A 27,883-nucleotide genomic window follows, 5' to 3' on the forward strand; every position below is an offset into this window, starting at 1 on the left:
CACTGTATTATTACTTTTTTTTTTTTCACGAGGACAATTTTAGAACAAGATTGTCCTTTAAATGGAATAAATGTAGCTTTTTGAAAAATAAATAAATAAATAAAAAGACATTTGCAAAAACAAAAAACACTGTTATTCTTCTCATTAGGTTTTTTATTTTTTGAATTTGAAAAATGTGGTCATTTTTTATACAAATATGGTCATTTATGCACTTCAAGGGCTTATTATTTTTTAACAAAAGACATATTTAAAATTTTTCTCAGTTTTAATTTCTAACATGTTAAATATTGATAGTAATAACATGTAAACAAAAGCTTTTTGGAATCTTCAGCAATTTTTTTAAAAAAATATATTTTTATTGATTTTTTACAGAGAGGAAGGGAGAGAGATAGAAACATCGATGAGAGAGAAACATCGGTCTGCTGCCTCTTTCATACCCCCTACCGGGGATGTGCCTGCAACCAGAGTACATGCCCTTGACTGGAATCGAACCCGGGTCCCTTGAATCTGCAGGCCAACGCTCTATCCACTGAGCCAAACCGGCCTCAGCTTCAGCAATTTTTAAAGGTTTAAAGGAGTTCTGGGACCAAAACGTTTAAGAATTGCTGCTGTAGCTGATTTCTACTTACCTTTTGGATTTCAACTTAGATTTTATTTTTTTGGAAACATTTCATGGACATCTGGTTGGATGTAGGTGTCCTATGTGCTCCATTAATAATACCTTAATTATTAGCAGCTCCTCCCAGCTCCATTATATATATCTTATTGATTTTATAGAGAGGAAGGGAGAGAGATAGTTAGAAACATCGATGAGAGTCATCGATCAGCTGCCTCTTGCACACCCCCTACTGGGGATATGCCCGCAACCAAGGTACATGTCCTTGACCAGAATCGAACCCAAGCCGACGCTCTATCCATTGAGCCAAACCGGTCCCGGCTGGATTATCTTTTTATAATTGAATTGTAATGGTTCTTTATGTGTTGTGAATATTAGACCCTAATATATATATATATATATATATATATATATATATATATATATATATATACACACATATATATATATTTGCAAATAATATTTTCTTCCTTTCCTTACGGTTATTTATTCAATACAAAAGACAAGTTTTTAATTTTGATGAAATTCAATTTATCTTCATAAATTGAAATAAATTGTCACATCTAAAAGCCATCCCTAATCCAACAGTAAAACATATGCCTTTGTTTCCTTTTAAGAGTTTTATAGTTTTGGCTCTTACATTTAGGCCTTTGATTCATTTTTAAGTGAAATTTTTCATAAATTCCAAGTTGGTGATCCAAACTCATTATTTTGCATGTGGGTACCCAGTTGTCCAGCAACATATGTTGAAAGATTTCTTTCACCATTGAATTGTCTTGGCACTCTTGTTGAAAATTACACTGATGTGTGAGTGCTGCTTTATTTCCAAATCTCTATCCTATTTCATTTGTCTACATCTTTATCCTCTATGCTTATGCCAGTAGGGCCATTGCATTTTATTATTTATTTATTTACTTTTTTAAAGAAGAAATAATAGAAAGACCATTCTTTAACTCAAAGCAACGAATTCCAGGGTGGGAATGAGCTCCTCCTCCCCCCAAGTTTAGAACTTTTCGGCAGCATCGTTTTCACCAGTAACCACCCAGACTGTGTCCAATGAGATCCTTGTTTTGTTTTGCCTCCTCCCCAGCCCCCCATCAAAGTCACGTGTTCGCGGGGTGAGGGTGGGGGCTGGTTAAGCCAAAACCTTAGCTCTAGGGCAAGGAGCGCTGGTATCCAATCCCGTTTATTTCGGGAGGTGGCCCCGCGAGGCGGAGACAATGGAAGTCTCCGGGCTCAGCCTTCCGAAACGGGCCGGAGGGAGGGGGCGGGGCTGTCAGCAAACCCCAAACCCCGAGGCGGGGGCCCGGACTTTCCCCGGTGTCGGGGGTCCGGAGTTGGGGGGCGTCGGGATCAGACTGTGGTTCACTCACTCGCACGCCCCCGGCCCGCAGCCCGAGCCCTCCCGCCGCGGCGCCCCCACCCCGCCCGCGCCCGCCTCGCCTCGCCTCGCCTCCTCCCCGGCCCGCTCCCTCCGCGGAGCGGAAGTGACGCGCGGCCGAGCGGAAGTGCCTGCCGCCGCGGTGTTGTGCTGTGGGGAAGAGGGACGGGTTTGTAAACCCCGGAGCGAGGTCCTGCCTACCCGAGGCCGCTGCGGTGCGGAGACCCCGGGCGAAGCGCCGTCACCATGTCTGACCAGGTACGGGGCCGGGAGCCGTCTGATGGCGGCGGCGGGGCCTCGCTGGGCCGGTCCGCTGGCCGCCGGGCAGGGGCTGGGGGACGGCGGCGCGGGGGAGGGGAGCGCGGCCGGGGGGAGGGGGCGGCCGGTGCGGGGACTCGGCGGGCTGGGGAGGGGAGTGCCCCGGGGCCCGGGGCGGCGGGGCCTCCCGGGGCCTCGGGGAGCCGTGTGCCCGCCCCTGTGCCATCCCCCTGTGTCCCGGCGCCTGTGGTCGCGGCCCTCTCCAGGCGTCCCCCCTCGCGGAGCCCAGCTCCCACCTCTCGGGGAGGGGGAGTCCTCGGGGATCCCGCCTGCCTCCCTCCCTCGTTAGACGGCTGATTGCTGGAGCAGGGCCCCGGGCCCCAGTTATGTAACGGGAGAGTCTGCCCCGGGGGCTCGGGGGCCCCGGAAAGCGGGGGGTCTCCACTTTCTGGTTCTGGTTCTGCGGACAGTCCCGGCGAGGGGGGCACGGGGGCGGGGGCGGGAGCCGCTGCCGGAGTCGCTGGGAACCTGCGGGCTCCGCTTTCCGTCCGGGTTGTAGCGGGGGACGGGCCGCCGCTGCTCTCTCCTGAGTCTCCTTCCATGTGGGGGTGCCGGGCTGTCGCCTCTTTTCTTGTGCCTTTCCATTTCTCACTCGGGATTGGCTCAGCAGCTCTCCGGTGGTGAGAGAGCACTCGGGGTAATCCAGAAACAAAAGTAGAACCAAACTACAGAAAAGCATTCCCTCTGGGCATGAACGGGGGAAGACTGATACTTTTTAGGGAGCGATAGGAAAGCTTCGTGCCGTCAGAGCCGTCGCAGGACCTTTGCAGAAAGCTGCCTATTATGGCAAAGGGCTCTATTTCGATGTTTAGTATCAAGGATTTTGTGTGTGTGTGTGTGTTTGTGTGTGGAGTTTGCACTCCCATCAGGAGAGCCCGATTGTCTGTGCTAAGTTTTTCTTGATCCTTTTCTAGTTAACCACGCTTTCGGCTAGCTTTTTTTAAGCAATAAGGTGTCTTTGTCTGGCCTTTTGTTTTGCTAAGACGACTTTGAGTTTTGAAAGTAATTTTGGACCTTTCACTTGTTTAGTAATTATCTAGACAACTGTTTTTCTTTAAAAAAAAAAAAACATTTTATTGCCCCGACCGGTGTGGCTCAGTGGACAGAGCGTCGGCCGGTTCGATTCTGGTCAAGGGCATGTACCTTGGTTGCGGGCACATCCCCAGTAGGAGGTGTGCAGGAGGCCGCTGATCAATGATTCTCTCTCAGTGTTTCTAACTCTCTATCCCTCTCCCTTCCTCTCTACAAAAATATTAATAAAATATATTTAAAAAAATACATTTTATTGATTTTTTACAGAGAGGAAGGAAGAGAGGGATAGAGTTAGAAACATCGATGAGAGAGAAACACCAATCAGCTGCCTCCTGCACTCCTTCTGGGGATGTGCCTGCAACCAAGGTACATGCCCTTGACTGGAATGGAACCTGGGACCTTTCAGTCCGCAGGCTGACCCTCTATCCACTGAGCCAAACCTGTTAGGGCTAGACAACTCTTTTTCATTCAACTCCACAATGCACTTGAACTTTTAAATTTAGCACACTTTTTTCCATTAAGCTTTTAACTCAGTTCAGTTTTGTACGACTTGGGCACACCAAGGGAGGATTTTGTGGGTTTGTACTGCTTTTGGAAATGTACGTTTACATTTTTAAAGCGTAGCTATAATGTAGATTAGTTTTGGGTGGATCTTATTACTAACAGTCTAGGTTAATTCCCAAGTTGGTATGGGGATGGCATTATAAGTATCTCCCTAGATAGTTGTTTACTTGGTTGCTAGGGAGGAGAGAACAGGTGTAAATGTTTAGTTTCATCAGCCTTTTATTTTGATGCTCAGAAATGGCTAAGAAATATATTGGGATATACTAGTCGGGTGAAAGAACAATGTACAGAAAGAACTATAAAGTAAATTGTAGAATTTATTGTTCTAGTTTTAATTCTGCTCACTTAAGAAAGACTTGGGAGCGGAAATAAAGGACTTGGGACATTAACAGCTGGCTTTAGCCCAGAGGGTCTTTTTTTAAAAATATGTTTTTATTGATTTCAGAGAGATGGAAACATCAATGATGAGAGAGAATCACTGAACAGCCGCCCCCTGCACGCCCTCCACTGGGGATGGAGCCCACAACCCGGGCATGTGCCCCTGACTGGAATCGAACCTGGGACCCTTCAGTCCGCAGGCTGATGCTCTAACCTCTGAGTTAAACCAGCTAGGGCAGCCCAGAGGCTCTTGCAATTCTTTTCCAGGGTTCCTCAAGCCCAGAACTTTTTGTGGTAATACTAGGACGTTATTTGTCCTTTTCACTCTGATTCTTTCATGAGTGTTGAATGGAGTTTTCTAAAGACTGACATGACTGATATCACAACAAATTAAAATGTGGAAACAGATGTGAAAATCCACTCCTTTCTAGTAAGCCAGGCATTAAAGAGATTTGAAAAATGTTGAACAGTGCCTCTCTTCTCACTAGTTTTGTTTTGAAAACTATTTCTTAAAATTGATTTTAGAGAGAGAAGGGAAGGGGGAGGAGGAAGAGTGAGAGGAAGAGAGAGAGAGAGAGAGAGAGAGAGAGAGAGAGAGAGAGAGGCAGTCATTGATTTGTTGTTCCACTTAAACATTCATTCGTCTTGTATGTGCCCTGACCAGGCAAGGAACTCAAAAGCTTGGTGTATTGGGATGATTCTCTAACCAACTGAGTTCCGTGGCCAGGGCCTTGAAAACTGTTTTAATAAAAAGTTTTGCTAATATATGATGGGCTTATTGTTATTTTAAAATGAATTAATATTTAAAGCATTTGTAAATTTCAATCCCAGAACTGTAAACTGTAATAGGTATAATTAACCTGACAAAAGTTTTATGAGGCTCTAAATAAGTTTTAGGAGCATAAATAATTTTTAAGAGCATAAAAATCCTGAGACCAAAAAGTTTGAGAACATTTTTCTAGTCTGATAGACCAGTATCATTCTATATAATAAAGAGCTGATATGCAAATAGTCATCATGCCCATACTTTGGAACTGCTCAGACACTCAACCCTGGGAAGAGAGGAATGGGGACCAGCCAGAGGGACAAACCGCCTGCCCTGTGGTCCCTGGCACCAGCGGCTGTGCCTGTGCCTGCGGCCCAGGAGAGGAACAAGCTTCCCGCCCCATGGTCCCAGGTGCCTGCCCAAGGTCTCCTGTATCTGCAGCCGACTCAGGCAAAGCTGACCTGGGTCCTGGGTGCCTGTGGCCTGCCAGAGGAGGGAATCCTAGGTCCTGGATGCAGGGTGAGGCAGAGGCAGGGGCGATCAGGCAGGCAGGCAGGTGAGCGGTTAGGATCAGTGGTCCCGGATTGCTAGAGGCAGTTGGACATGCTCCAAGGGATCCTGGATTGGAGAGGGTGCAGGCCAGGCTGCAGGACCCTTCTTCCCCCTGTGCATGGATTTCGTGCACTGGGCCTCTAGTTGTTAATAAGTGGGACCCAGAACAGTTCAGGTTGGGTGCTGTACAGTTCCATGTTTAGGGAGGATGCTAAGGATTTAGGGAGGTAGGAAGCTGAACTTGCATCCTTAAGGGCTTAGGAGAGGAAGTAAGGATCCCAAGTTACTATTGGGCAATATCAGTAGCATGAGACTGATCCATTGTCCCTAAAAGACAATCTTTCTTTAAAGGAAGTTTTATTAGAATGATGTAGTTTTTCAGGCACCTCTCAGGAAGTTATTGTCTGGGGCTAAGATACCGAAATTGAATAATAATTTCAGGATAAATTAGGTAGACATTAAATTCACACAGGACTTAAATTTCTGGGTTCTCCATTAATTAATGAAATATGAATGTTTTTGGAATTTGAGTGAAACAGTTGATTATAATTTTTAATAATTCCAGTATTATCCAGTGGATAGTTGGATCATTATCAAATAATCCTCTAAAACAGGTTTTAAATCCAAGGTTCATGGATCCCAAAGGCTGAAAATCCAGGGAAATAGTATGGAATGTTTTGTGAGTATTCATGTATGTGTATATTTTAGTGAGAAAGAGCCCATACATGATCCCTCAGAAAGTTTAAGAACTAGCCTGTAACAAATAACAGATTTGATTGGGTGCTCTCCTTTAGCCTAATCACCTTGCAGCAATACTAATAAGCACTTATATAGAACCAGAGCTTATTATCAAACCAGTAAGGGTAATCTGTACAAGTATTTCCCTTCCCTGTATTCAAGTTTATAGTGTATCTTTTCTATGCCAAAGCCATCAGTGGCAGCATATACTACAGCTCTTCAGTTCAGGTTTGGTAATTTATAATAATTTGATGACTGATTTGCTTCAAATTCTAACCAAATCTGTTATAACAAGGCTTACTTTTCCCACCCCCACCTTAGGTTGATTGGATTATTTCCTTTAAAAAAAAAATTTTTATTGATTTTTTTACAGAGAGGAAGAGAGAGGGATAGAGAGGTAGAAACATCAATGAGAGAGAATCATCCATCAGCTGCCTCTTGCACTCCCCCCCACCCCCCCACTGGGGATGTGCCCGCAACCAAGGCACATACCCTGACCAGAATTGAACCCAAGACCTTTCAGTCTGCAGACCTACGCTCCACCACTGAGCCAAACCGGTTTCGGCGGATTATTTCCTTTGATTGTTAGTCAGGGATTTGGAAGCATTATGTACTTCTGTTTACTTCTTGGTACCTAACAAACTACCTTAAAACTTAGTGGCTTAAAACAACAGCCTTGTATTTTACTCATAAATCTGCAATTTGGGCAGGACTCCGAGTTGGATTCATCACTGCTCTGCGGTGTGTGGTTCCTCTGGATTACAGTACTCAGGTGGTTGGGTGCTGGCATAACTGGGCTCTTCATGGATTCTCAAGGTCTGAGTGGTCTCAGCTTGTGTTTTTTTTTTTTTTTTTTTAATATATTTTATTGATTTTTTTATAGAGAGTTAGAAACATCGATGAGAGAGAAACATTGATCAGCTGCCTCCTGCACACCCCCTATTGGGGATCGAGACTGCAAAAAAGGTACACGCCCTTGCCCAGAATCAAACCAGGAACCCCTCTTAAGTCCTCCAGCTGACACTCTATCCACCGAGCCAAATGGGTTGGTGCTCAGCATGTGTTCTTTCAGCATGGAGACCACAGGATATTCAGACTTACACCACCTCAGGCCCATAGAGAGAGAGAGTATTCCTAGAGAACCCTGGGTGGAAACCTCAGGCCTAGGACCTATCCTTGGAAGTCACTTCTGCCTTCTGTTGGTCAGGCAGATCACTAAGGCCAAATTCAAGGGAGAGACATTTATGTATTTATTTACTTACTGATGGAATTATTTTAAATTGGGATGTAATTGACATACTATATTAGTTTCAGTTGTACAATATAATGATTCGGAATGTGTGTGTATATTGTGAAATGATCACAATAAGTTCATCACACAGTTACAAATTTTTTTTTTTAAATATATTTTATTGATTTTGTACAGAGAGGAAGGGAGAGAGATAGAGAGTTAGAAACATCGATGAGAGAGAGTCATCGATCAGCTGCCTCTTGCACACCCCCCACTGGGGATATGCCCGCAACCAAGGTACATGCCCTTCACCGGAATCGAACCCGGGACCTTTCAGTCCCCAAGCCGACGCTCTATCCATTGAGCCAAACCTGTTTTGGCAAATTTTTTTCTTTTAAAAAAAATATATTTTATTGATTTTTTACAGAGAGGAAGGGAGAGGGATAGAAAGCCAGAAACATCAATGAGAGAGAAACATTGATCAGCTGCCTTCTGCACATCCCCCACCGGGGATGTGCCCGCAAACAAAGTACATGCCCTTGACCGGAATCGAACCCCTGACCCTTAAGTCCTCAGGCCGATGTTCTGTCTACTGAGCCAAACTGGTTTTGGAACAATTTTTTTTCTTGTGATAACTTTTAAGATCTGCTTTCTTAGCAACTTATAAATATACATACAATTCAGTATTATTAATTGTAGTCATCAAGGGAAAGATATTTTGTTTCTCAATGGGAAGAATAACAAAAGAATTTGTAGTCATTTGTAATCCACCACATTAATTGTATTTTTAAAAATATATATTTTTATTTCAGAGAGGAAGGGAGTGGGAGAGAGAGAGAAACACCAATGATGGGAAAGAATCATTAATTGCTGCCTGCAACCCAGATATGTGCTCCAGTCGGGAATTGAACTGTGATCTCCTGGTTCATAGGTCGACGTTAGACCTATGAACCACACTCTCCAGGCCCCTGCAGTGTTCTTTATATTTCCCTGTTGATGTTTATTGATTTTACTGTAAATTTGAGATAGGAAATATGATGAACTGGGTAGGTATTAGATTCATAATTACACTATTATTTATGAAATAGAGTAAGTATGCTGAACTGTAGCTTTGACTTGAGAGAAATGGTAGTCTGACAGTTACATGAAGTGTTGCCAGTAGATATTGCAAGTATATAGGTTATAACAAAATATTACAAAGAAAATCTGACCTAAAAAATATTTCATTGTATTTTGAAAGCAGAATATGATTGTTATGGTTAGAGTACTCATAAAGGTAGGTTGAATAGTTTCAATTTCAAAGCTATAAAGCAGCCATAAGCTACCTATAGCAGTTAGCTTTTATATGTAGTGTTAACTATTTAGTTAAGTACCTTTCTCCATTAGATTGTTCATTCTTGAAGGCCAGGAATCAGCCTTTATTCATCATTTATTTCTAAAGTGTCCAGTACAGTGACTGCATACTTAGTAGAAATTCTTGAAGTGGTCAGATTCATTCATTTAATAAGTCTATATTAAATGCCAGTATGTTCAAGGCACCATTCTAGACCCTAGAATTGGAAGGTTGCCTCAAAAACATGAAGCAGCAGGTATGTTCCTCTTTCACTTTCAATTCCCAGGATGTTTTGTTATTAAGGGTTGGTTGTCATGGAGTGGTTTTCATTTTCTAATGTTTTTGCTTTATGATCTTTAATTCTATTAACAATAGTTACCTAGTAACTTTATTTCTAAGATCAAATCATTTGCTTCTTCCAGAACATTGGGCTTATTATGGATAATTTTCTCTAAGACTGGTGTAGTACAGTATCTTATTTTGGAATTTACAGAAATTGTGATTCTTTTTTTGGGGGGGGTTAATTAATTCTCTAATATTCTACTTTAAAAAAGACACGTGGGCCCTGGCCAGATAGCTCAATTGGTTGGAGTGTCATTCCCATACACCAAGGTTGTTGATTTGATCCCTGGTTAGGGCACATACAAAATCAACCATTGGAAGCATAAATAAGTGGAACAGAAATTGGTGTTTTTCTCCCTCCCTCCTTTCTTTCCTCTCTTTATTAAAAAAAAAACAGAACACAAACCAGTGTCCTAACTATATACTGGTACACAGATTAGTTTCGCCTGTTTTAATACATTATAACATTATGTAAGGAGAATCATACAGTATGTACTTCTGTGTCTGGCTTCTTTTACTCAGGATTGTTTGGAGTTTTGTATGTTGTTAAATCTCGTTATATTGCATTCTATCGTGTGACTGACTGCACTACGATTTACTTATTCTGCTTTTGATGCACATTTGAGGTAGTTTTCTAGGACCTGTATATTTTTTAAAGTTCCTCTTAATCCTCACGGGAGGACATTTTTATTGATTTTGTTGTTGTTGTTAGAGAAAGGGGAAGGGGCAGAGAAAGAGAGGGAGAGAGAAACATGGATGTGAGAAAAACATTGATCTGTTGCCTCCCCCATACACCTCCATTGGGGCTGGGGATTGAACCTGCTACCTACGTATGTGCCTTTACTGGGAACCGAACCTTTCGGTGTACAAGACTAAGCTCCTCCCAACTGGGCACTCCGGCCAGGCCTTTAGGACCTATTTTTAACATGAGCCAAATGACACCTATTTACAGCACCTCCCATGTCAGTTCAAACTGCTTTTGAACTGAATAACAAAGTCTGATGTATTAGGTTAAACAAATATGCAGCTTATTTTTCTCATGGAACATAAAGTCTGGACATAAGTAGTTCAGGACTGGTAAGGCAGTTCCACCATGCCTTCATACTCCTTTCTTCTTTATCCTTAACACATGTTCACTCTCATGCTTGTCTCCTTGCAGTCCCAAAAGAAGGTTATTTTGTTTCTTTGTTTCAGGCAAGAGAAAGGGATGGAGATAGGGAAGGTGCAAAAGGAAACAATATATCATCTTATATCTTACTATGGGCCCAGTGCACGAATTCATGCACCTTGAAAGGAACAGTGAGCAGTGAGGCTGTGGTGGGCACAGTGGTAGGTCTCAGCCCATCCTTAGCTGATCCTGCCTTGGCTCCCTCGGCCCTTCCAGTCTGCCTCCAGCTGATCCCAAACGCTGACAGCGCCGACTCCCTCCCCCCACACCTGCTGATGGCAGTCGCCCCTCAGGAGCAGGGGGAGGTGGAGAAGCCCTTAGGGGTGATTGGAGCTGGCGCAGGCAGCAGGGGCGAATGACAGGCACAACTGTGGCATGTGGGAGCAAAGAGTTTTCAGTAACCACCAGAGGCTCACCCCAATGACAGTGACTGGTCTGGTGCCCCTGCTCACCTGCTTCACTGCCCCACCACGGCCGATGCCCACCATGTTCTATGTATGCCCCCTGGTGGTTGGCTTACATCACAGTGACCAGTTGCTCTGTCTGTTTGCATATTAGCCTTTTATTATATAGGATTGGCCAGCACAGCATCATGAGGCAGTAAGAGCAGCTGAGAAATATGTTTGTTTTTTTATTAAAATTCACCCGAGGATATTTTTCCATAGATTTTTTTAGAAAGAGTGAAAGGGAGGGAGGGGGAGAGAGACAGAGAGAGAAACATCTATTTGAGAGAAGCACATTGATTGGTTGCTTCCCACAGGTGACCTGACGAGAACCAGGGATTGAGCCTGTAATTGAAGTACGTTCTCTTGACTGGAATCAAACCTGCCACTTTTCAATTCGACATTGTCCACTAAACCAAACTGTCTGGGGTGAGAAGTATGTTTTTTAGCTGGCCAGAATTAGGCTTTCCTTTGTAAGGAAGGAGAAAATGGATATTGGATAGGTAATTAACAAAGTCTGCCATATCTCTAAATCTGTTTGCTAGTACTTTTGGATACACTGAAACAAATTTGTTCCAGGTTTTGCATAGATCCATAGTCTAGGCTCCAACAGGAGGTTTTATAAAACCAGTTCAGCTATAATTTTTAGTTCCTGAGAAGTTGGCTTTGCATATCTAGCATTTAACCACATTTTAGGATTGCATGTAAATTTCCAGAAGATCCAGTATCTTGACAGTTTTACTAAACATTGAGGCTATGGAGCTAAATCTGGTCAGTTTCATTCTAAATCTCTAGTACTGTCTCATCAAGTGTGAATATATGCAGCATAAAAATGAAAGTATATATGTATTTTTGTGTTTTTTGAATTGTGGTATATCCACTGAAGTATGAGAGAATACTTTTTCTTTTAACGTAACCAGGATTCTATTATCACACCTTGAAAAATCCTTGTGCTTTTAAGCAGAGTTCTTGTTGACTTTGAAATTGCACAAATTGAACATTTGTAAATGAGGATTGCTGTTTCTTCCATCCTCTCCAGACTAGTTTTCTTTTCAGATCCTTAGTTGTCTTCTATTTCCAAGCTGTTCCATCTATGTATTTTTTAAAATTAAATATATTTTTTATTTATTTTAGAGAGGAAGGGAGGAGAGATATAGAGATAGAAACATTAATGATGAGAGATATAGAGATAGAAACATTAATGATGAGCTGCCTCCTGCACCACCCATATTGGGGATTGAGCCTGCAAGCTGGGTACGTGTCGACTGGGAATCGAACCGCGACCTGATTCATAGGTTGATGCTCAACCACTGAGCCACACCAGTCAGGCTCCTCTATGTCTTGGAAAGAAGAGTTGATAGGTGTAGTGTCTGATAAATTCCTTCATCATTCCAGTTACCATGATTCATTCTGTGGATGGCACATATTTGAAAATGTGGAGGTTTCCAGTTCCTCTCTTTGATCTTGCATATACATTTCTTTCCATTACCAGTTTCTTCTGCTCTGGGGCTGTGTATTTTTTACAGCCAAACCAATCAGAGTTCCCTGGGATTCTCTTTTCTCTGATGACCTAGTGCCCAGACACAGTGCTGAATGCTTTCACTGTTTTTGTAACTAGTGTGTCATACAATTCTGTACTGGCTGCTTATTTACAGGGGAAAAAGGGAAAGGCATCATACAAAAGATACTGAGATTACTGGAGGCAGACTTGGCGTTTTTGTCCAAGATCACCTCATTTTCCAGACTAGTCTTCAAAGGGAAAAAAAGGCACATGAAAAGTTGGAATACAGCATTAGGCAAGCATGGGGCTGTTAGGCAAGGGGCACAGGCACATTGTTATAGTGCTTACACATTGGGAAGAGATCACCAAAGTGGAGTGACTAGGGAAATAGGCAGCATACTTTTGGAAATTTCAGATACTAGCATTTTCATGTTCTTACAAAATTGAAGTGAATTATCTTTTACCCATGGTATGGTGAATATAAAAAAACTGAAGGTTTTTTATTTGGACTGACTAGTGTGTACAGTAGAAATATGAAACATTAGTAAGGTAGGTACAGAAAATAGTACTGTCATCTTAATTCAACAACATTAAAGAATTGCCTAGTGTTTGCCTGACACTGTCCTATATAATAAAAGCCTAATATGCAAATTGGTCAAATGGCTGACTGAATAGCGGAATGACTGGTCGCTATGATGCGTACTGACCACCAGGGGGGCAGACACTCAATGCAGGAGCTTCCTCCGCAGGCGCCAGGCCAGTTAAGGCAGGTGCCAGTGCGGGTCCCCCCAGGTTGCCCCACAGATTGGCCTTGATCTCCAGCCAGGTCTAAGGACCCTACCTGTGCAGGAATTTTGTGCACTGGGCCTCTAGTAGAGAGTATAAAGATGAAAAAACTTGGATTCTCTCCTTGTAGACTTGTAGGGAAGATAGGACATTCACAATGGTCACAGAAAATATTAACTTATTTAACAAGCACATTGAGTATCTTCAAAGTTCTAGACACTGTGCTTGACTAGAAATACAAAGAAGGTAAGGCATACCAAAAGGAACTCAATCTGCTGGGAGATACAAATATTTAAATATGTGGTTATAAAGGATAAAAGTAAATAGTGTGGGAAGGTTTAGGCAAGTGAGTAGGAACATAATTTTGAAGAAGTGTGCCTGAGTGGTCTCGAAAGGGGAATAGCATAGAAAAGCATTCCAAGTAGAGGGAATTAGTATGTACAGAGATAGTGGAAATAAGGTAGAGTGTGCCATCTTCAAGTAGTTATATGTAGTTTGGTATGGCTAGAGCAAAGGTTAGTATTAGCAAGAGAGAGAGGAGAAGAGGCTGGATTGCTAGACAGACCAGCACAGGAGGAACCAATGTGTGTCAGCTAAGAAGTTAGAATTTAACCCTCTGTCTTAGAGGTAGTTGGAATCATGGGTCACCAGGGAGACAAAACAAACAAAAAACCCACAAACAAAAAACAAACAGGGAATTGTAGACATGGAGTCCATAGGAGCACCAGCATTTAAGGAAATGACCAAGAAGAGGAGAGAGATGGAGGCTAAAGGTGGAGGATTTTCAAGGAAGGAAGTCACCAAGGAAGATTGTTATGTTAGAGTGTTAAAGATGAGATTTGAAATTATCCATTATATTTAGCAGTAAGGAGTTGAACTATTAACATTGGTGAGAGCAATGTCAAGTGGAATGGTGAGGGATAAGCCAGATTACAGTGGGCTGAGAAAGAAAATGGAGATAGCAAGTGCTGAATATTTAAAAAATTTAACATTCATCTTTACTGTTGAAAGTGTTATGGATGTCCCTCCTTTACCCCCATGGAGCCCCTCCATCCAGTTCCCATATTCTCTCCAGGCCTTCCCCATACTATGTCTGTCCATGAGCTCTAAATAAATGCATATAGGTTCATTGGTTAATCTCTGCCGCCAGCCCCCAGCCCTTTCCTTTAAAATAAGTCAGTGTATGGATCTCATTGTCTCTGGACCTTTTTGTTCATCAGTTTATTTTATTCACTAGATTCTACATATAAGTGAGATAATGTGATGCTTGTCTTTTTCTGACTGACTTATTTCACTTAGCATGATACTCTCCAGCCCCTTCATGCTATCTCAAAAGGTAAGAGAACCTTCTCTTTTACATCTGCGTAGCATTCCATTGTGTAACTGTACCACAGTGTTTAATCCATTCATCTACTAATGGGCAATAGGGCTGTTTCCAGATCTTAGCTGTTGTAAATACACTGCTATGAACATACGGGTGCATATATTCTTTCAGATGGGTGTTTCTGGCTTCTTAGGATATATTCCTAGAAGTGGGTCAAATAGTTCCATTTTTAATTTTTTTATGTTTTTATTGATTTCAGAGAGGAAGGGAGAGGGAGATAGAGAAACATCAATAATGAAAAAGAATCATTGATTAGTCCTAACTGGTTTGGTTCAGTAGATAGAGCATCAGCCTGCGGACTCAAGGGTCTCAGGTTCGATTCCGGTCAAGGGCATATACCTTGGTTGCGGGCACATCCCCAGTAGGGAGTGTGCAGGAGGCAGATGAATCGATGTTTCTCTCTCATCGATGTTTCTAACTCTCTCTCCCTCTCCCTTCCTCTCTGTAAAAACTCAATAAAATATACCGCTATTTAAAAAAAAAATCATTGATTAGCCGCCTCCTGCACACCTCCCACTGGGGTTTGAGCCCGCAACCTGGGCATGTGCCCTTGACTGGAATCGAATCTGGGACCCCTCAGTCTGCAGGCTGACACTCTTATCTACTCAGCCAAACCAGCCAGGGCTGTTTTTTTTTTTGTTTTCTGTTTTTTTGAGGAAACCCCACACTCTTTTCCACAGTGGTTGTACGAGTCTACATTCCAGCAGCAGTGTACTAGGGTTCCTTTTTCTCCACATCCTCACCAGCACTTGTTTATTGATTTATTAATGGTAGCCATTGTTGTATTGTTTGCATCTCTCTGATAACGAGGGACGTTGAACATTTTTTTCATCTCTCATGGCCATCTGTATGTCCTCTTTGGAGAAGTGTCTATTCAGCTCCTCTGCCCACCTTTTAATTGGGTTGTTTGTCTTCTCTTGTTGAGTACTTTCGTATGAAGTTCTCTACAACGAGTAGAGAAGCCAATTGAGGAGGGAGTATTTTCAGCTGAGAATAAATGGTATTAAAAGATATGAATAGGTTGCAAATAAGAGCATTAAAGGAAAATGTTAATCCTATTTGGAAGGTGGAGGCATGCTTTGGTTCCTCGAAGAGTTTTTTAAATACTGGACTTCCGATGATGAGGGTGCATTTCCCTGAGATGATTTCAAGAGAGGCTGGGGGAAGGTATATATATTCCTGGTGAAGGAAACAGACTTCAAAGGGCAGAAGGTGGAGAAAGGCCGAGGGGCATTTTCGGGGAACAGTAAATAGTCCAATGTAACAGAATCCTTGGGTTTGCAAAGAAAGTGGTAAGAGAAAAGTGAGAGTCGAGCTTGGCAGGGAGGAACTCTGAGGTGCTGTGGGGTTTAATTCTGTGCCTCAAAGCACTGGAAGCTGCTGATACTTTTTGATCGGGGTAGTGACACAATGAGAGCAGCTGTGCTGTAGAAGGAGCTCTGAAGCCTGTGGCCGATGGCGGGGAAGGAACTCCTGTCCCGAACAGCCTCTGTAGCTACCCTATCTAGGAAATACTGGAGCAAAATGCTCCCTATTGTGCTGACTGCTGCTGGCTGGGGGTGGATTCTTTGTGCTGACTTAAACAAAAGCTTCTTTGCTAACTCCTCACAGGAGTGAAGAGAACTCGGGCTTTGTTGCTCTTTACTGCATGGAATAATCTATCCTTGCCCTCTGTAGATACATAAAGGGAAAAGCAGCTGTTTTCTATGAATACAAATTCATAGAAATGTGGTGGTGAGACTCTCTAGTTTTCAGGTGAAATACTGTCTCGCCAAAGGTTAATTTTGTCTGCTGCCATAATATGCAGTAGTCAGCAAATGTTGAAAGTTCTGCAGAATGCAAAGCAGGCAAGGAAGGATTCACACTAATAAAGTCAATTCTGTTACCTAAGCATTTCCCTAGACACTAACCTGTATCTTCATGTTAAAAGCTACTTCTGGTTTCATAGGTTCTGTTAGATTTTGAATGTTAAAGAAAACTTACTAGTTTTAAGTTATTACCATCATGAGATACCCGGGTGATGGCCTTGTGACTTTATTTGTAAAATACACTATCATTGGTCATATTCTTATCAAGTGTGGATTAGCAGTTTGAAATTGTTACGATAATGGAGTATATGTTTTATTTTATTTTATTTTTTAAAATATATTTTTATTGATTTTTTTACAGAGAGGAAGAGAGAGGGACAGAGAGCCAGAAACATCGATGAGAAAGAATCATCTATCAGCTGCCTCCTGCACACCCCCTACTAGGGATGTGCCCGCAACCAAGATACATGCCCTTGACCAGAATTGAACCCGGGACCCTTCAGTCCCCAGGCGGACGCTCTATCCACTGAGCCAAACCGGTCTCAACTGGAGTATATATTTAAATAAGCAGATAATTTGGTGGCCAAGTGAAAATTTCCATGCTACTGTAGGGTATGATAAGAGATCGGTTTCTTGATTTCTAATAAACTGGTGTTTGGGCCAGTAATTGACTTAGGGTATTTTTACTTAATTGACTGGCCAAGAAAATACATGTTCTTTGTATTCTCAAGTGCATATTTTGTACCCTGAGCTAAAATAATAGGTACTCATAAGTGAGTAATGAAAATAGCATGTTGGAACTTTTATCTTTAAAAGTACTTTTCTTTCAGGAGGCAAAACCTTCAACTGAGGACTTGGGGGATAAGAAGGAAGGAGAATACATTAAACTCAAAGTCATTGGACAGGTGAGTTTTGTTATTTTTCTTGGATTACTTCTTGAATATGTGAATAATTTGTGAACACAGGAATAATTCTGACTGACAAGACAACAAGACTTTGGTTCATGTCTTTTTAAAAAACAATATGTTCTATTGATTTCAGAGGGGGGTGGGAAAGAGAGGCAGGCATTAATGATGAGAGAGAATCATTGATTGGCTGCCTCTTGCATGCTCTCCCTCCTGGGGATTGAGCCTGCAACCGGGGCATATGCCCTGATAGGAATTGAACCATGATCTTACGGTTCATAGGTTGACTTTCAATCACTGAGACATGTGGGCCAAGCTTCTTTAAAAAAAAAAAAAATTATTGATTTCAGAGATGAAGGGAGAGGGAACTGTGAACTCCTGTTTTGTAGATAAATGCTCAACCACTGAGCCATATAGGCCAGGTGGTAAAGATGTTTTATTTTACATTTCTCAGATTATCAGTGAGCTGTAATTTTTGGTCTACTATGTTTATATTCTGCTAGAGGCCCAGTGCAAGAAATTTGTGCATGGTGGGGATGGGGTGGGCAGGGTCCCCTCAGCTCAGCCTGCACCTTCTCCAGTCTGGGATCCCTCAGGGGATGTCCGACTACTGGCATTCGGAAATTCCTCTCACAATCCTGGATTGCTGGCTCCTAACCACTCACCTGCCTGCCAGCCTGATTGCCCCCTAACTGCTCCTGCCCCCCTACCAGCCTGATCACCTCTAACTGCCTCTGCCTGCTGGCCTGATCACCTCTCACTCTCTCTTTCCCCACATACCCCCCTGCCAGCCTGATCACCCCCAACTGTTCCCTCCTCCTCCCCCTTGCCAGGCTTGTCACCCCACGCAGCCTGCTGCTCAGTCATTTGGTTGCCCCTCACCCCCCTGCTGGCCTGGTTGCTTAGGCTTTTATGTAGATAGATTGATTATATGTTCATATTCTCATTTACTGAGATTTCTTATTTTGAAAAAGATTTTAAGATATAATTCACATAAAATCCACTTTAGAGTGTATAGTTCAGTGACTGCAGTTTCGGGGGAGGTCCTTTTTGTTTTGAGTTGCTTTGGGGAGGGGTTTGTAATAATTCAGCCTCTTTTATTTTACATATGTAGGATGGACATGCAATTATGAAGGAATGTATTCTTTGATGCTTTTGCTTACACTGCTAACTTAAAAACACAAGACAGATTGTTTTGTTTGTTTTATTAAGTTTATTTTGAAATGGGTCTAAAGTAATGATTAGAATGTTTTAATAACACCTGTTATGAATACTAAAATAATACTTTGGTGGGAAAATACAAGTAACAAGGTTTGTTTCTGTTTGTGTAATTAAATTAGTTGTTTCAAGTAAAGCAAATAATTTACACAAAGAAGCATAATTTTTCTCTTGTATCTCCTTAGGATAGCAGTGAGATTCACTTCAAAGTGAAAATGACAACACATCTCAAGAAACTCAAAGAATCATACTGTCAAAGACAGGTTTGTATGTTATTGTAGTAAATACAGTGCTTTATATGCAATTCATGTATCTTTATGGCTTACCAATGTATGTAATAAAGGCAAGTACATTTTGGTGATCACTATGAAATTTCCTTGTTTATAACTAGGAATGTTTAGCCATATGTTAAATTTACTAAAATTATCTTTTGTTTTGTCTTTGTTATCCTCACCTGAGGATATGTTTTCCATTGATTTTTAGAGAGAGTGGAAGGGAGGGAGAGGGATAGAAAGAAAAACATCGATGTGAGAGACACATCTATCAGTTGCCTCCCGCACACACCCTGGCTGGGGCTGGGGATTGAGTCTGCAGGGAAGTATGTGCCCTTGACCTAAGGCCCTTCCATCTTTGGGCTGCTCTAACCTGGCTAGGGCAATATTATATTTTTATTAAAAAAAATATTTTATTGATATATATATTTTTTTATAGAGAGGGATAGAGAGCTAGAAACATCGATGAGAGAGAGACATCGATCAGCTGCCTCCCAACACACCTCCTGGGGAATGTGCCCACAACCAAGATACATGCCCATGATCAGAATTGAACCTGGGACCTTTCAGTCCACAGGCTGATGCTCTATCCACTGAGCCAAACCAGTTAGGGCAATATTTTTAAGTACTAGTACTAGGACTACTGGTAACTGCTAATTGTATTCTGTGCTTTCAGTATTAAGGGATTTTTCTTTTTTAACTCATCATATAGAAGTTTATTTAATTTAGTAATACCAAATTCTCACAGATTCTGGCCTTTATGAATTGGATCAATAACAAATTCCTTTAACCTTTCTAGATTCAAATTCAGGCTCCATCACTGTTTGTGAGATTAAGAACAAGTTATGTGCCTTGTTTTCCCCTTAGAAAAATGGGAATATTACAGTGCCTACCCCATGAAGATGAAATAAGATGACCTACATAAAGCTCTTACCATGATGCCTAAAAACGTTTAGTAAATGTTACCCATTATCATTAACAAAAATTATTAAAAAATAAATTTACTTGGAATTAATATATAGATCCACCTTAAAATGGGGTTGTGTCCCAATAAACTCATCATTAGCTGAAAATATCGTAAGTAAAAAATGCATTTAATACACCTAATCTATTGAAAGTCATAGCTTATTATAGCCTAACTTAAACATGCTTAGTACACAGTACCCAGAAATGCTGGCAACACAGTACACTTAACCCACATGATCTCATTGCTAACTGGGAACTATAGCTTGTTGCTGCTGCCCACCATTGTGAGAGAGTACTGTATATCACTAGCCTGGGAAAAGATCAAAATTCAAATTTTGAAGTACATTTGAACCTTGAACAACACAGGGATTATTTTGTATGTTATCTGTATTACTGTATTCTTTTTTTTTTTTAAACATTTAATCACCTTTTTATTTTTTGTTTGTTTTTGTTAATCCTCACCCGAGGATATTTTTCTGTTGATTTTTAGGGAGAATGGAAGAGAGAGGGAAGGACAGAGAGAAACTTCCATGTGAGAGAAACACATCAATTGGTTGCCTCCTGCAGGAGCCCTGACCAGAGCCCAGGCCGGGGAGGAGCCTGCAACCAAGGTACATGCCCTTGACTGGAATTGAACCTGGGACTTCTTGGTCTGAAGGCTGATGCTCTATCTACTGAGCCAAACTCATAAGGAAATATATTTATAATACTGTACACATTTATTGAAAAAGATTCATGTGTAATTGGACTCAAGAAGCTCAAACCTATTTGTTCAAGGTTGAACTATACAGCTTCTACTGCACCTATATCATCACTATTGGACCGTTGTAAAGTCAAATAATCATAAGTTGGGACCATCTTTATAGAGGAGACACCAAGATATGGTTTAATAATTGAATTGTGTTACATGATATTATTAACTCAGGTATTATAGGTTTTCTGGAGGGCTTCTTTTTATAGTTTAAATTAATAACTTACGTAAAAATCACTTTTGCTAGAAGAAAAAGAGATCACTTAGGTGTTAGTATAAGTAAAACAGTAAACATTTCTGTCTCTTCTATTTTTAATGTTAATTGTTAAATCCATAAAAGTCTTATTACTTGGGGCTCAACAAGTTCATCAGCCAATCAGGAATTAGTATGCAAATTAACCCAAACAAAGATGGCAGATTAATTTGCATAAGCAGGTGCTGAGTGGTTGGGGTTGGGGTTGGGGTTGGGGGAAGATGGTGTTCTGCACCGCCCCAGCTGCTCCAGGCCTCTGGGCAATGTGGGAAGGCAGAAAGGCTCTGGGCCAGAGCGAAAAGGTGGCTCCTTCAGGAGTGAAGGTGGTGCTGGCAGCCAGGGGAAGGGTCATGACAGGGGGAAGGGGGGGTGGTGGGAGGTAAATCAATCGAATCGCACCCACCTTGGCTGGCCTGGCGCCAGTGCATGTCATAGTGTGGCCATCCTGAACGTTGTCCAGACGGTCGTTCTGCTGTTTGGTGGTTTGGTCGATTACGCTTTTATTATTATAGATAATAGATAGAGGTTAGCTTACAGATTTCAGAGGAAACTGTAAAATAGTTGTCAAGAATGGAGGCTTAGAATAGATTTAGCCTTAAATTTTTGGCCAGCTATTATACCTTGTCTATACATTTGATTCCCTAGCTGTATAATGAAGATAAGATGATTAACATGTATGATTATGTCTATAAAATACTTAGAACAGGGAGGGTCTAGCAAATAAAAATAAAAAAGTTGTAATTATGATGATAGGATTAACTGTATGGTTTTATGTTCTGTGTATTCTTTTGAAGCTTTTTTTTTTTGTTAAATATATTTTATTGATTTTTTACAGAGAGGAAGGGAGAGAGATAGAGAGCCAGAAACGTCGATGAGAGAGAAACACCAACCAGCTGCCTCCTGTACACCCCCTACTGGGATGTGCCCGCACCAATGTATGTGCCCTTGACCGGAATCGAACCTGGGACCTTTCAGTCCACAGACCGATGCTCTATCCACTGAGCCAAAGCGGTTTCAGCTCTTTTGAAGTTTTTATGTTTGCTTTTTGTGCATCAAAGTTCTTATCTCCTCTAAGATTTGTGTGTGTGTGTGTGTGTGTGTGTGTGTGTATATATATATATATATATATATATATATATATGGTTTCTTTTTTCTTTTTTAGGGAGTTCCAATGAATTCACTCAGGTTTCTCTTTGAAGGTCAGAGAATTGCTGATAATCACACTCCAAAAGAAGTGAGTAAGACGTCTTCTTTGAGTTAAGAAAAATTTTAAATTCTGCATTGAATGATTTGGTTCACTGGTATTAAACTCTCCACTTCTTTTTTGTTGTTGTCGTTGTTATTAAACTGCCCACTTCTTGAATATTCTCTGATTTAAGTGCTATATTATATTATTTGTCAGAGAGAAAAAGAATATTTTGAATTGAAATTCCCATATATTTCCTTCAAAAGTGCCAATAAAAAGAGAGATTGAAAGTAAAATAAGTAAAAGTACTGAGGCTGTCAGAATACACATATCTTTTTTAAAAAATTTATTTAATTTTTTTACTGAGAGGGAGAGGGATAGAGAGTTAGAAACATCGATCAGCTGCCTCCTGCACACCTCCTACTGGGGATGTGCTCACAACCAAGGTACATGCCCTTGGCTAGAATCAAATCTGGGACCTTTCAGTCTATAGACTGACACTCTACCCACTGAACAAAACTGGTCTTGGCTATTACGTCTTTTGGAAGACGGACAGATGTTCCTCAAATTTGGCAGATTTCTGGTACACTTTCCTGGTGATGGTGACCATTATGGTTTGATTTTGACTTTTTTTTAAAAAAAGATTTTACTGCATTTTAGAGAGAGACAAAGTGGGAGAGGGAGAGAGAGAGAAACATCAGTGTGAGAGGAAAACATCGATTGGCGGCCTTTTGCAACAACCCCTACTAGGGATCCAGTTTGCAGCCCAGGCATGTATCCTGACAGAATGGAGCTAGCAACCATTTGGTGCACGTGCCTGGTCAGGGTTCAATTTTGACTTTTGACCATTTTAAGAACTTGATACAGAAACTTAGAATATATATTAATGTATTTGGCTATGTTACCTTAATTTATGTTTTTAAGTGCTTCTGTGTCTTTGTTTTATCATATAACCTGGTTTGTTCTGTTTATATAGTCCTTTAATTTGGGTTTGTCTGACACTTCCTTATTATTAGATTCGGTTTTGTATTTTTGATTCGGTGGCACAGAGTGAAGCTGTGTACTTGTGAGTACATCACACCAGGAAGTACATGGTGACCATTTGTCTTGTGGGTAATACTAACTTTGGTAACTTAAGGTGGTAACTGCTAGATTTATTATAAAGTTACCATTTTTCTTTTTAATTTGTAATTTGTAGGGGAATACTTTAAAATTTAATATTCTTCTTGGGTTATTGGCCAGTGAGGGCCCCTTCAGGTTGGTGTCTGTTTTTTTTAACGTCTCCATATTTTTAAAAGTTTAAAAAAAAAATTTTTTTTTATTGAATTCAGAGAGGAAGGGAAAGGGAGAGAGAGATAGAAATATCAATGATGAGAGAGAATTGTTGGTCAGCTGCCTCCTGCACACCTCCTACAGGGGATTGAGCCCACAACACAAGTATGTGCTCTTGCCCAGAATCGAACCCGGAACCTTTAAATCCACTAAGCCAAACCTGTTAGGGCTTTGTAAAAGTTTATTTGGAAGTGATTTTCAACTTGCAGAAGAGTTGCAATAGTAGTACAAAAAAATTTTACATTCTCCCACCTAGATACACCTGTTTTAATATTGTTCCACCTTTGCTTATTACTTTTCTCCCCTCTTCATCCCCCCCCCCCCCCATTCCCATGTATAAGGGTATATATATCACTTGAACCACTTGGGAGTAGGTTGCATGTCTATGGCCATTTACTACTTAATATTTTATTTATTTATTTGTTTATATTTTACTATTTAATATTTTAGTGTGTATTTCTTAAGATCAAGTACATTTTATGTAACCATAATACTGTTAATCAAAGTCAGTACACTTAATATTATTAGAATACTTTAAGCTACAACCTAATTTTATCATTTGTCCCAATTATGTCTTTTATAATAAACTAGAGGCCTGGTGCATGAAAATTCATGCACTGGAGAGGGTTCCCTCAGCCCAGCCTGCCCCCTCTCACAGTCTGGGAGCCCCCATCGATCAGGGTAAGGTGACGCCCCATCACACCTCTGCTGCTGCCACTGCCGGCAGTGCAAGCCTCTGCGGACCCCGGTTACCTGAGCCTTGGGGGGCCCTGGGCGCTGGGCAGCTGCCATCTGAGGCTTGCCTATGCCTCAGGCGGCCTGGGCATCTGCAGGGCTGAGGGGACTGGGGGACTCTGGAGGCAGGCACATGGAGCAGTTGGGTTCGCCTGGAGGCAGGCCCAGCTTTGCCGTGTGCCTGCTGCCCTGGTGGGGCTGAGGGGCCGGGGCGCCACCATCTTTGAGGTGTGACAGTCAATTAGCATATTCCCTCCTTGTTGGCTGTGGGCACTGCCATCTTTGCATTGGTGTGAGAGTCAATTAGCATATTCTCTCTTTATTAGATAGGATTTTCTCCTGTCACAGGATCCAGTTCTGTGTCAACATATTTTACTCAAGTGCCTTTTTAATCATCTTTAATTTGGAACGTTTCCTCAGCTATTCTTTGTCTTCCGTTACATATATAATTTTAAGGAATACAAATCAGTTGTTTTTCACAAAGTCCTGGGTTCATGTTATGTATTTTTGGATTAGATATTACATAATTGGTGATGTGTCTTTCCTTCTCAGGGTGTAGTATCTGGAGCACACAAAGCCCTTGATGGGCGGTGTTAATTTTGTAAAAAAAAGAAAAGAAAAAGTTTTTATTGATTTTAGAGAGAAGGGGAAAGGAGAGTGATAGAAACATCGATGAGAGAAACTTCAGTCTGCTGCTTCCTGTACACCCCCTACAGGGGGTTGAGTTACAACCTGGGCATGAGCCCTGACTAGGAATTGGACCATGACCTCCTGGTTTGTAGGTTAATACTCAAATACTGAGCCACACTGGCCCAGCAAAATATTATTATTTTTTTAATCCTCACCAGAGGAGATGCTTAAAGACTGGAAGGAGGGAGGGACGGAGGGAGGAAGAGAGAGAGAGAAACAGAAACATCAATGTGAGAGAGAAACATTGATTGAAACTGCAGTCCTGGTATTTGTCCAGCAACTTTTTGGTGTATAGGATGATGCTCAACTAACTGAGCCACTCCTGTAGGCTTATTTAAACTATTAAATACACATTCCATTTTATATATATATTTTATATATATATTTTATATATATATCTATTTTATTGATTTTTTTTTTTTTTACAGAGAGGAGGAAGGGAGAGGGATAGAGAGCTAGAAACATCAATGAGAGAGAAACATCAACCAGCTGCCTCCTGCTCAGCCCTCACTGGGTTTGTGCCCACAACCAAGATACACGCCCTTGACTGGAATCGAACCCGGGACCTTCCAGTCCGCAGGCCGATGCTCTAACCACTGAGCAAAACCGGTTCCGGCCACATTCCATTATATTTTAAACTCCTCTAACGTCCTGTTCAGTAAATAAAAGTTTTATATGGTGAAGAAGCTGGAAAGTGAAATTAAGCAAAATAATATTATAAATGACTTCACTGACACATCTCTGTGTCTTTAGATTAAAGGAACCAGGACTCATCGCCTTAGAACAGTGTAACTATGGATTGCCTTTGTATCCTTTTCTTTAAAACTGTGGCCACATAATTGCAGCCAATTTAAAAAACAAAACAAAACAGTGCTTTTATGTTCTAAAATATTTTCATTTTCTCTTACAGCTGGGAATGGAGGAAGAAGATGTGATTGAAGTTTATCAGGAACAAACAGGGGGTCATTCAACAGTTTAGATATTCTTTTTAATTTCTTTTCTTTTCCCTCAATCCTTTTTTATTTTTAAAAATAGTTCTTTTGTAATGTGGTGTTAAAACGGAATTGAAAACTGATGCCCCCATCTCTTTAAAACATCTGGTAATTTGAATTCTAGTGCCCATTATTCATTATTGTTTGTTTTCATTGTGCTGATTTTTGGTGATCAAATGTCAGCCTCCTTCATATTGCCCTCTCCTTTTGAAATATTACGTGTGTGCACAGGGAGGCCACCTTTTCCAGGACTGTGCATTTTCAGGCTTGTGATATAAATAGAGTCGACCAATGCAAGTGTTCATAATGACTTCTAATTGGCCCTGAAGTTCTAGCATGTGATTGCTTCACTCCTGGACTATGACTTTCAGTGGGAGGTGGAAGTTTTTCAGAGAACTCAACTGTGGAAAAATGACCTTTTCTCAGCTTGAAGCTACTTTTAAAATCTGAAGGTCTGGACCAAAAGAAGAGGAATATCAGGTTGGAGTCAAGATGACCAATGAGGTGAGAGTAAAGACTAACTCCAAAGATGGCTTCACTGAAGAGAGAGCATTTTAAGAATAAAGAAAAATCTTGTCAGAAGATCCCAGAACAGTTTTAATTTTCATTAGCAGTTAATAGAGTTATTCATGCAGAAGTGTGCAGAACACTGCTCTTTTTGATTTTATTTGTACTTTTTGGCCTGGGATTTGGGTTTTAAATGGACATTATCTGTACCAGCTTCGTTAAAATAAACAAAATGTTTGTAAAAATCTTACTAATGTTCCATTTTATTTTTATTGTATAGAAAGAAAAAAATGGCTGAAACAAGATTTTCTTGCATAATACTGGAAATTATTGTTTGTATATGGAACAAATAAATTTTTTCTTCAGTACTGTACAGTGATGATTGTGACTTTGAAGCACTGAAAGTTACTGAAGTGCCTTCTGAATTAAGGATTTAATTAAGGCCACAATACCTTCTTAAATGCTCAGTGTTCTGTGTGTGTTTTTAAAACTTGATATTTCTGTATGGTGCATATATATGACACTTATCCAGTCATGTTGAATAAATGGGCACATCAAAAATTCTTAATTGATTTATATTGATAATTTCAGTTTTTCCTCTAACAAAATGTCCTCTGCTTAAGGTTTGGTATATTTTGTTTATATTTTTCTTTCATTTCTTTATATCTTATATATTTCAAATTAAAATACCAAATTAGTTTCTATTAGGGGGCCTAACCTTTTAAATTTTATTTTTATTGATTTTTTTAGAGAGAAGGGAGACATTGATTTGCTGTCTCCTGCTCGCCCCCTACTGGGGATCAATCCTGCAACCCAGGCATGTGCCCTGACTAGGAATCAAACCATGACCTCTTGGTTCCTGGGTCGATGTTCAACCACTGAGCCACACCAGCTGGCTAACCTCTTAACTGTTTAAGTTATCACAGAATTTAGTATATCTGTGAAAACACATACCGTATTTTTCGGACCATAAGATGCACTTTTTTCCCCCCAGAAGTGGGGGGGAAAAGTCCCTGCATCTTATGGTCCAAATATAGCCTACACATATACTTTAAAAAAAAAGGTTTTTTTACTTGCCCGGCTCTGTGTGCTTGCTGCAGCCACTGTCCATTCCTCCGTGCCCAGAGTGTCTGCCCCGCTCTGTAAACCCCGAGTGGTAGAGGAGTTCCCATGTATGGTAGTCAGCCTCCATGCCCTCGCTGCAGCCATATCTCCATGTCAGCTCAGGTGCGGTGTACGGTAACTGCGTAATCCAAACCGTAATCATCGCCTGTACCCCTTGCTGGCCCGTACTCCGTGCCCGGAAGAATGCCGCGTCTATTCCCCCAATCATTCCTCTCCGCCCTCTGTTGCTGTGCTTGACTACTGGGTAGGCGTACTGTAGATCTCCGCCCACCAGTAAACTCTGCCCTCCGCTGGATGCCCTGATTGATAACGCCGCTATGTCAGAATTTCTCTTCATACTATTATACCGGTAACTGTCAAAATGTTTGTACTGCAACAAACTTCATACCGGTATATTGTATGCAGAGACTTTCTGTGATACCAAACCAATAACATTTACCATAATGTAAAACACTCTCCAGCCTCTTCTCTCACCACTACAATGTGTAGATACCCATAAACTATGTAAAGAAAGCATAGAAAGTCTCTCCATGATTTATGGGTTTACACACTGAACTTTTTGTTTCAGAATCTTTTTTTCTTCATTTCCCTTCTCTAAAAACTGGTGCGT

The 27,883-nt window shown here is 41.2% G+C and overlaps 1 protein-coding gene and 1 long non-coding RNA gene across 6 annotated transcripts; one reads left to right on the forward strand and one right to left on the reverse strand.

The window, feature by feature from the left end:
- The first annotated feature begins 1,821 nt into the window (after positions 1 to 1,821).
- Positions 1,822 to 26,711, forward strand: SUMO1 (small ubiquitin like modifier 1). Of its 5 annotated transcripts, none has more exons than XR_006740451.1 (5): positions 1,822 to 2,255; positions 17,172 to 17,246; positions 18,655 to 18,727; positions 20,434 to 20,545; positions 21,869 to 21,940. XR_006740451.1 is itself a non-coding variant. In XM_045575333.1 (5 exons), the coding sequence occupies exons 1-5, from the start codon at positions 1,837 to 1,839 to the stop codon at positions 25,626 to 25,628; spliced, it is 708 nt and encodes a 235-aa protein (XP_045431289.1). In that variant the 5' UTR covers positions 1,822 to 1,836; the 3' UTR covers positions 25,629 to 26,711. The 5 variants fall into 5 exon arrangements, 4 of the variants coding, with proteins under 4 accessions (XP_045431289.1, XP_045431290.1, XP_036278250.1 ...); XM_045575333.1 differs by lacking the exon at positions 20,434 to 20,545 and adding an exon at positions 25,560 to 26,711; XM_036422357.2 differs by lacking the exon at positions 20,434 to 20,545 and adding an exon at positions 25,560 to 26,711 and having other exon boundaries at positions 2,100 to 2,255; positions 18,650 to 18,727.
- LOC118709968 lies at positions 22,055 to 22,535 on the reverse strand. Its single transcript, XR_004985220.2, has 2 exons — positions 22,429 to 22,535; positions 22,055 to 22,224 (listed from the first exon to the last, which is right to left on the reverse strand). It is a non-coding gene; the product is annotated as an uncharacterized LOC118709968 (long non-coding RNA).
- Positions 26,712 to 27,883: the final 1,172 nt, after the last annotated feature.

This window comes from Pipistrellus kuhlii, unplaced genomic scaffold (genome assembly GCF_014108245.1).
Source record: "Pipistrellus kuhlii isolate mPipKuh1 unplaced genomic scaffold, mPipKuh1.p scaffold_m20_p_7, whole genome shotgun sequence".
NCBI classification, from domain to species: domain Eukaryota; kingdom Metazoa; phylum Chordata; class Mammalia; order Chiroptera; family Vespertilionidae; genus Pipistrellus; species Pipistrellus kuhlii.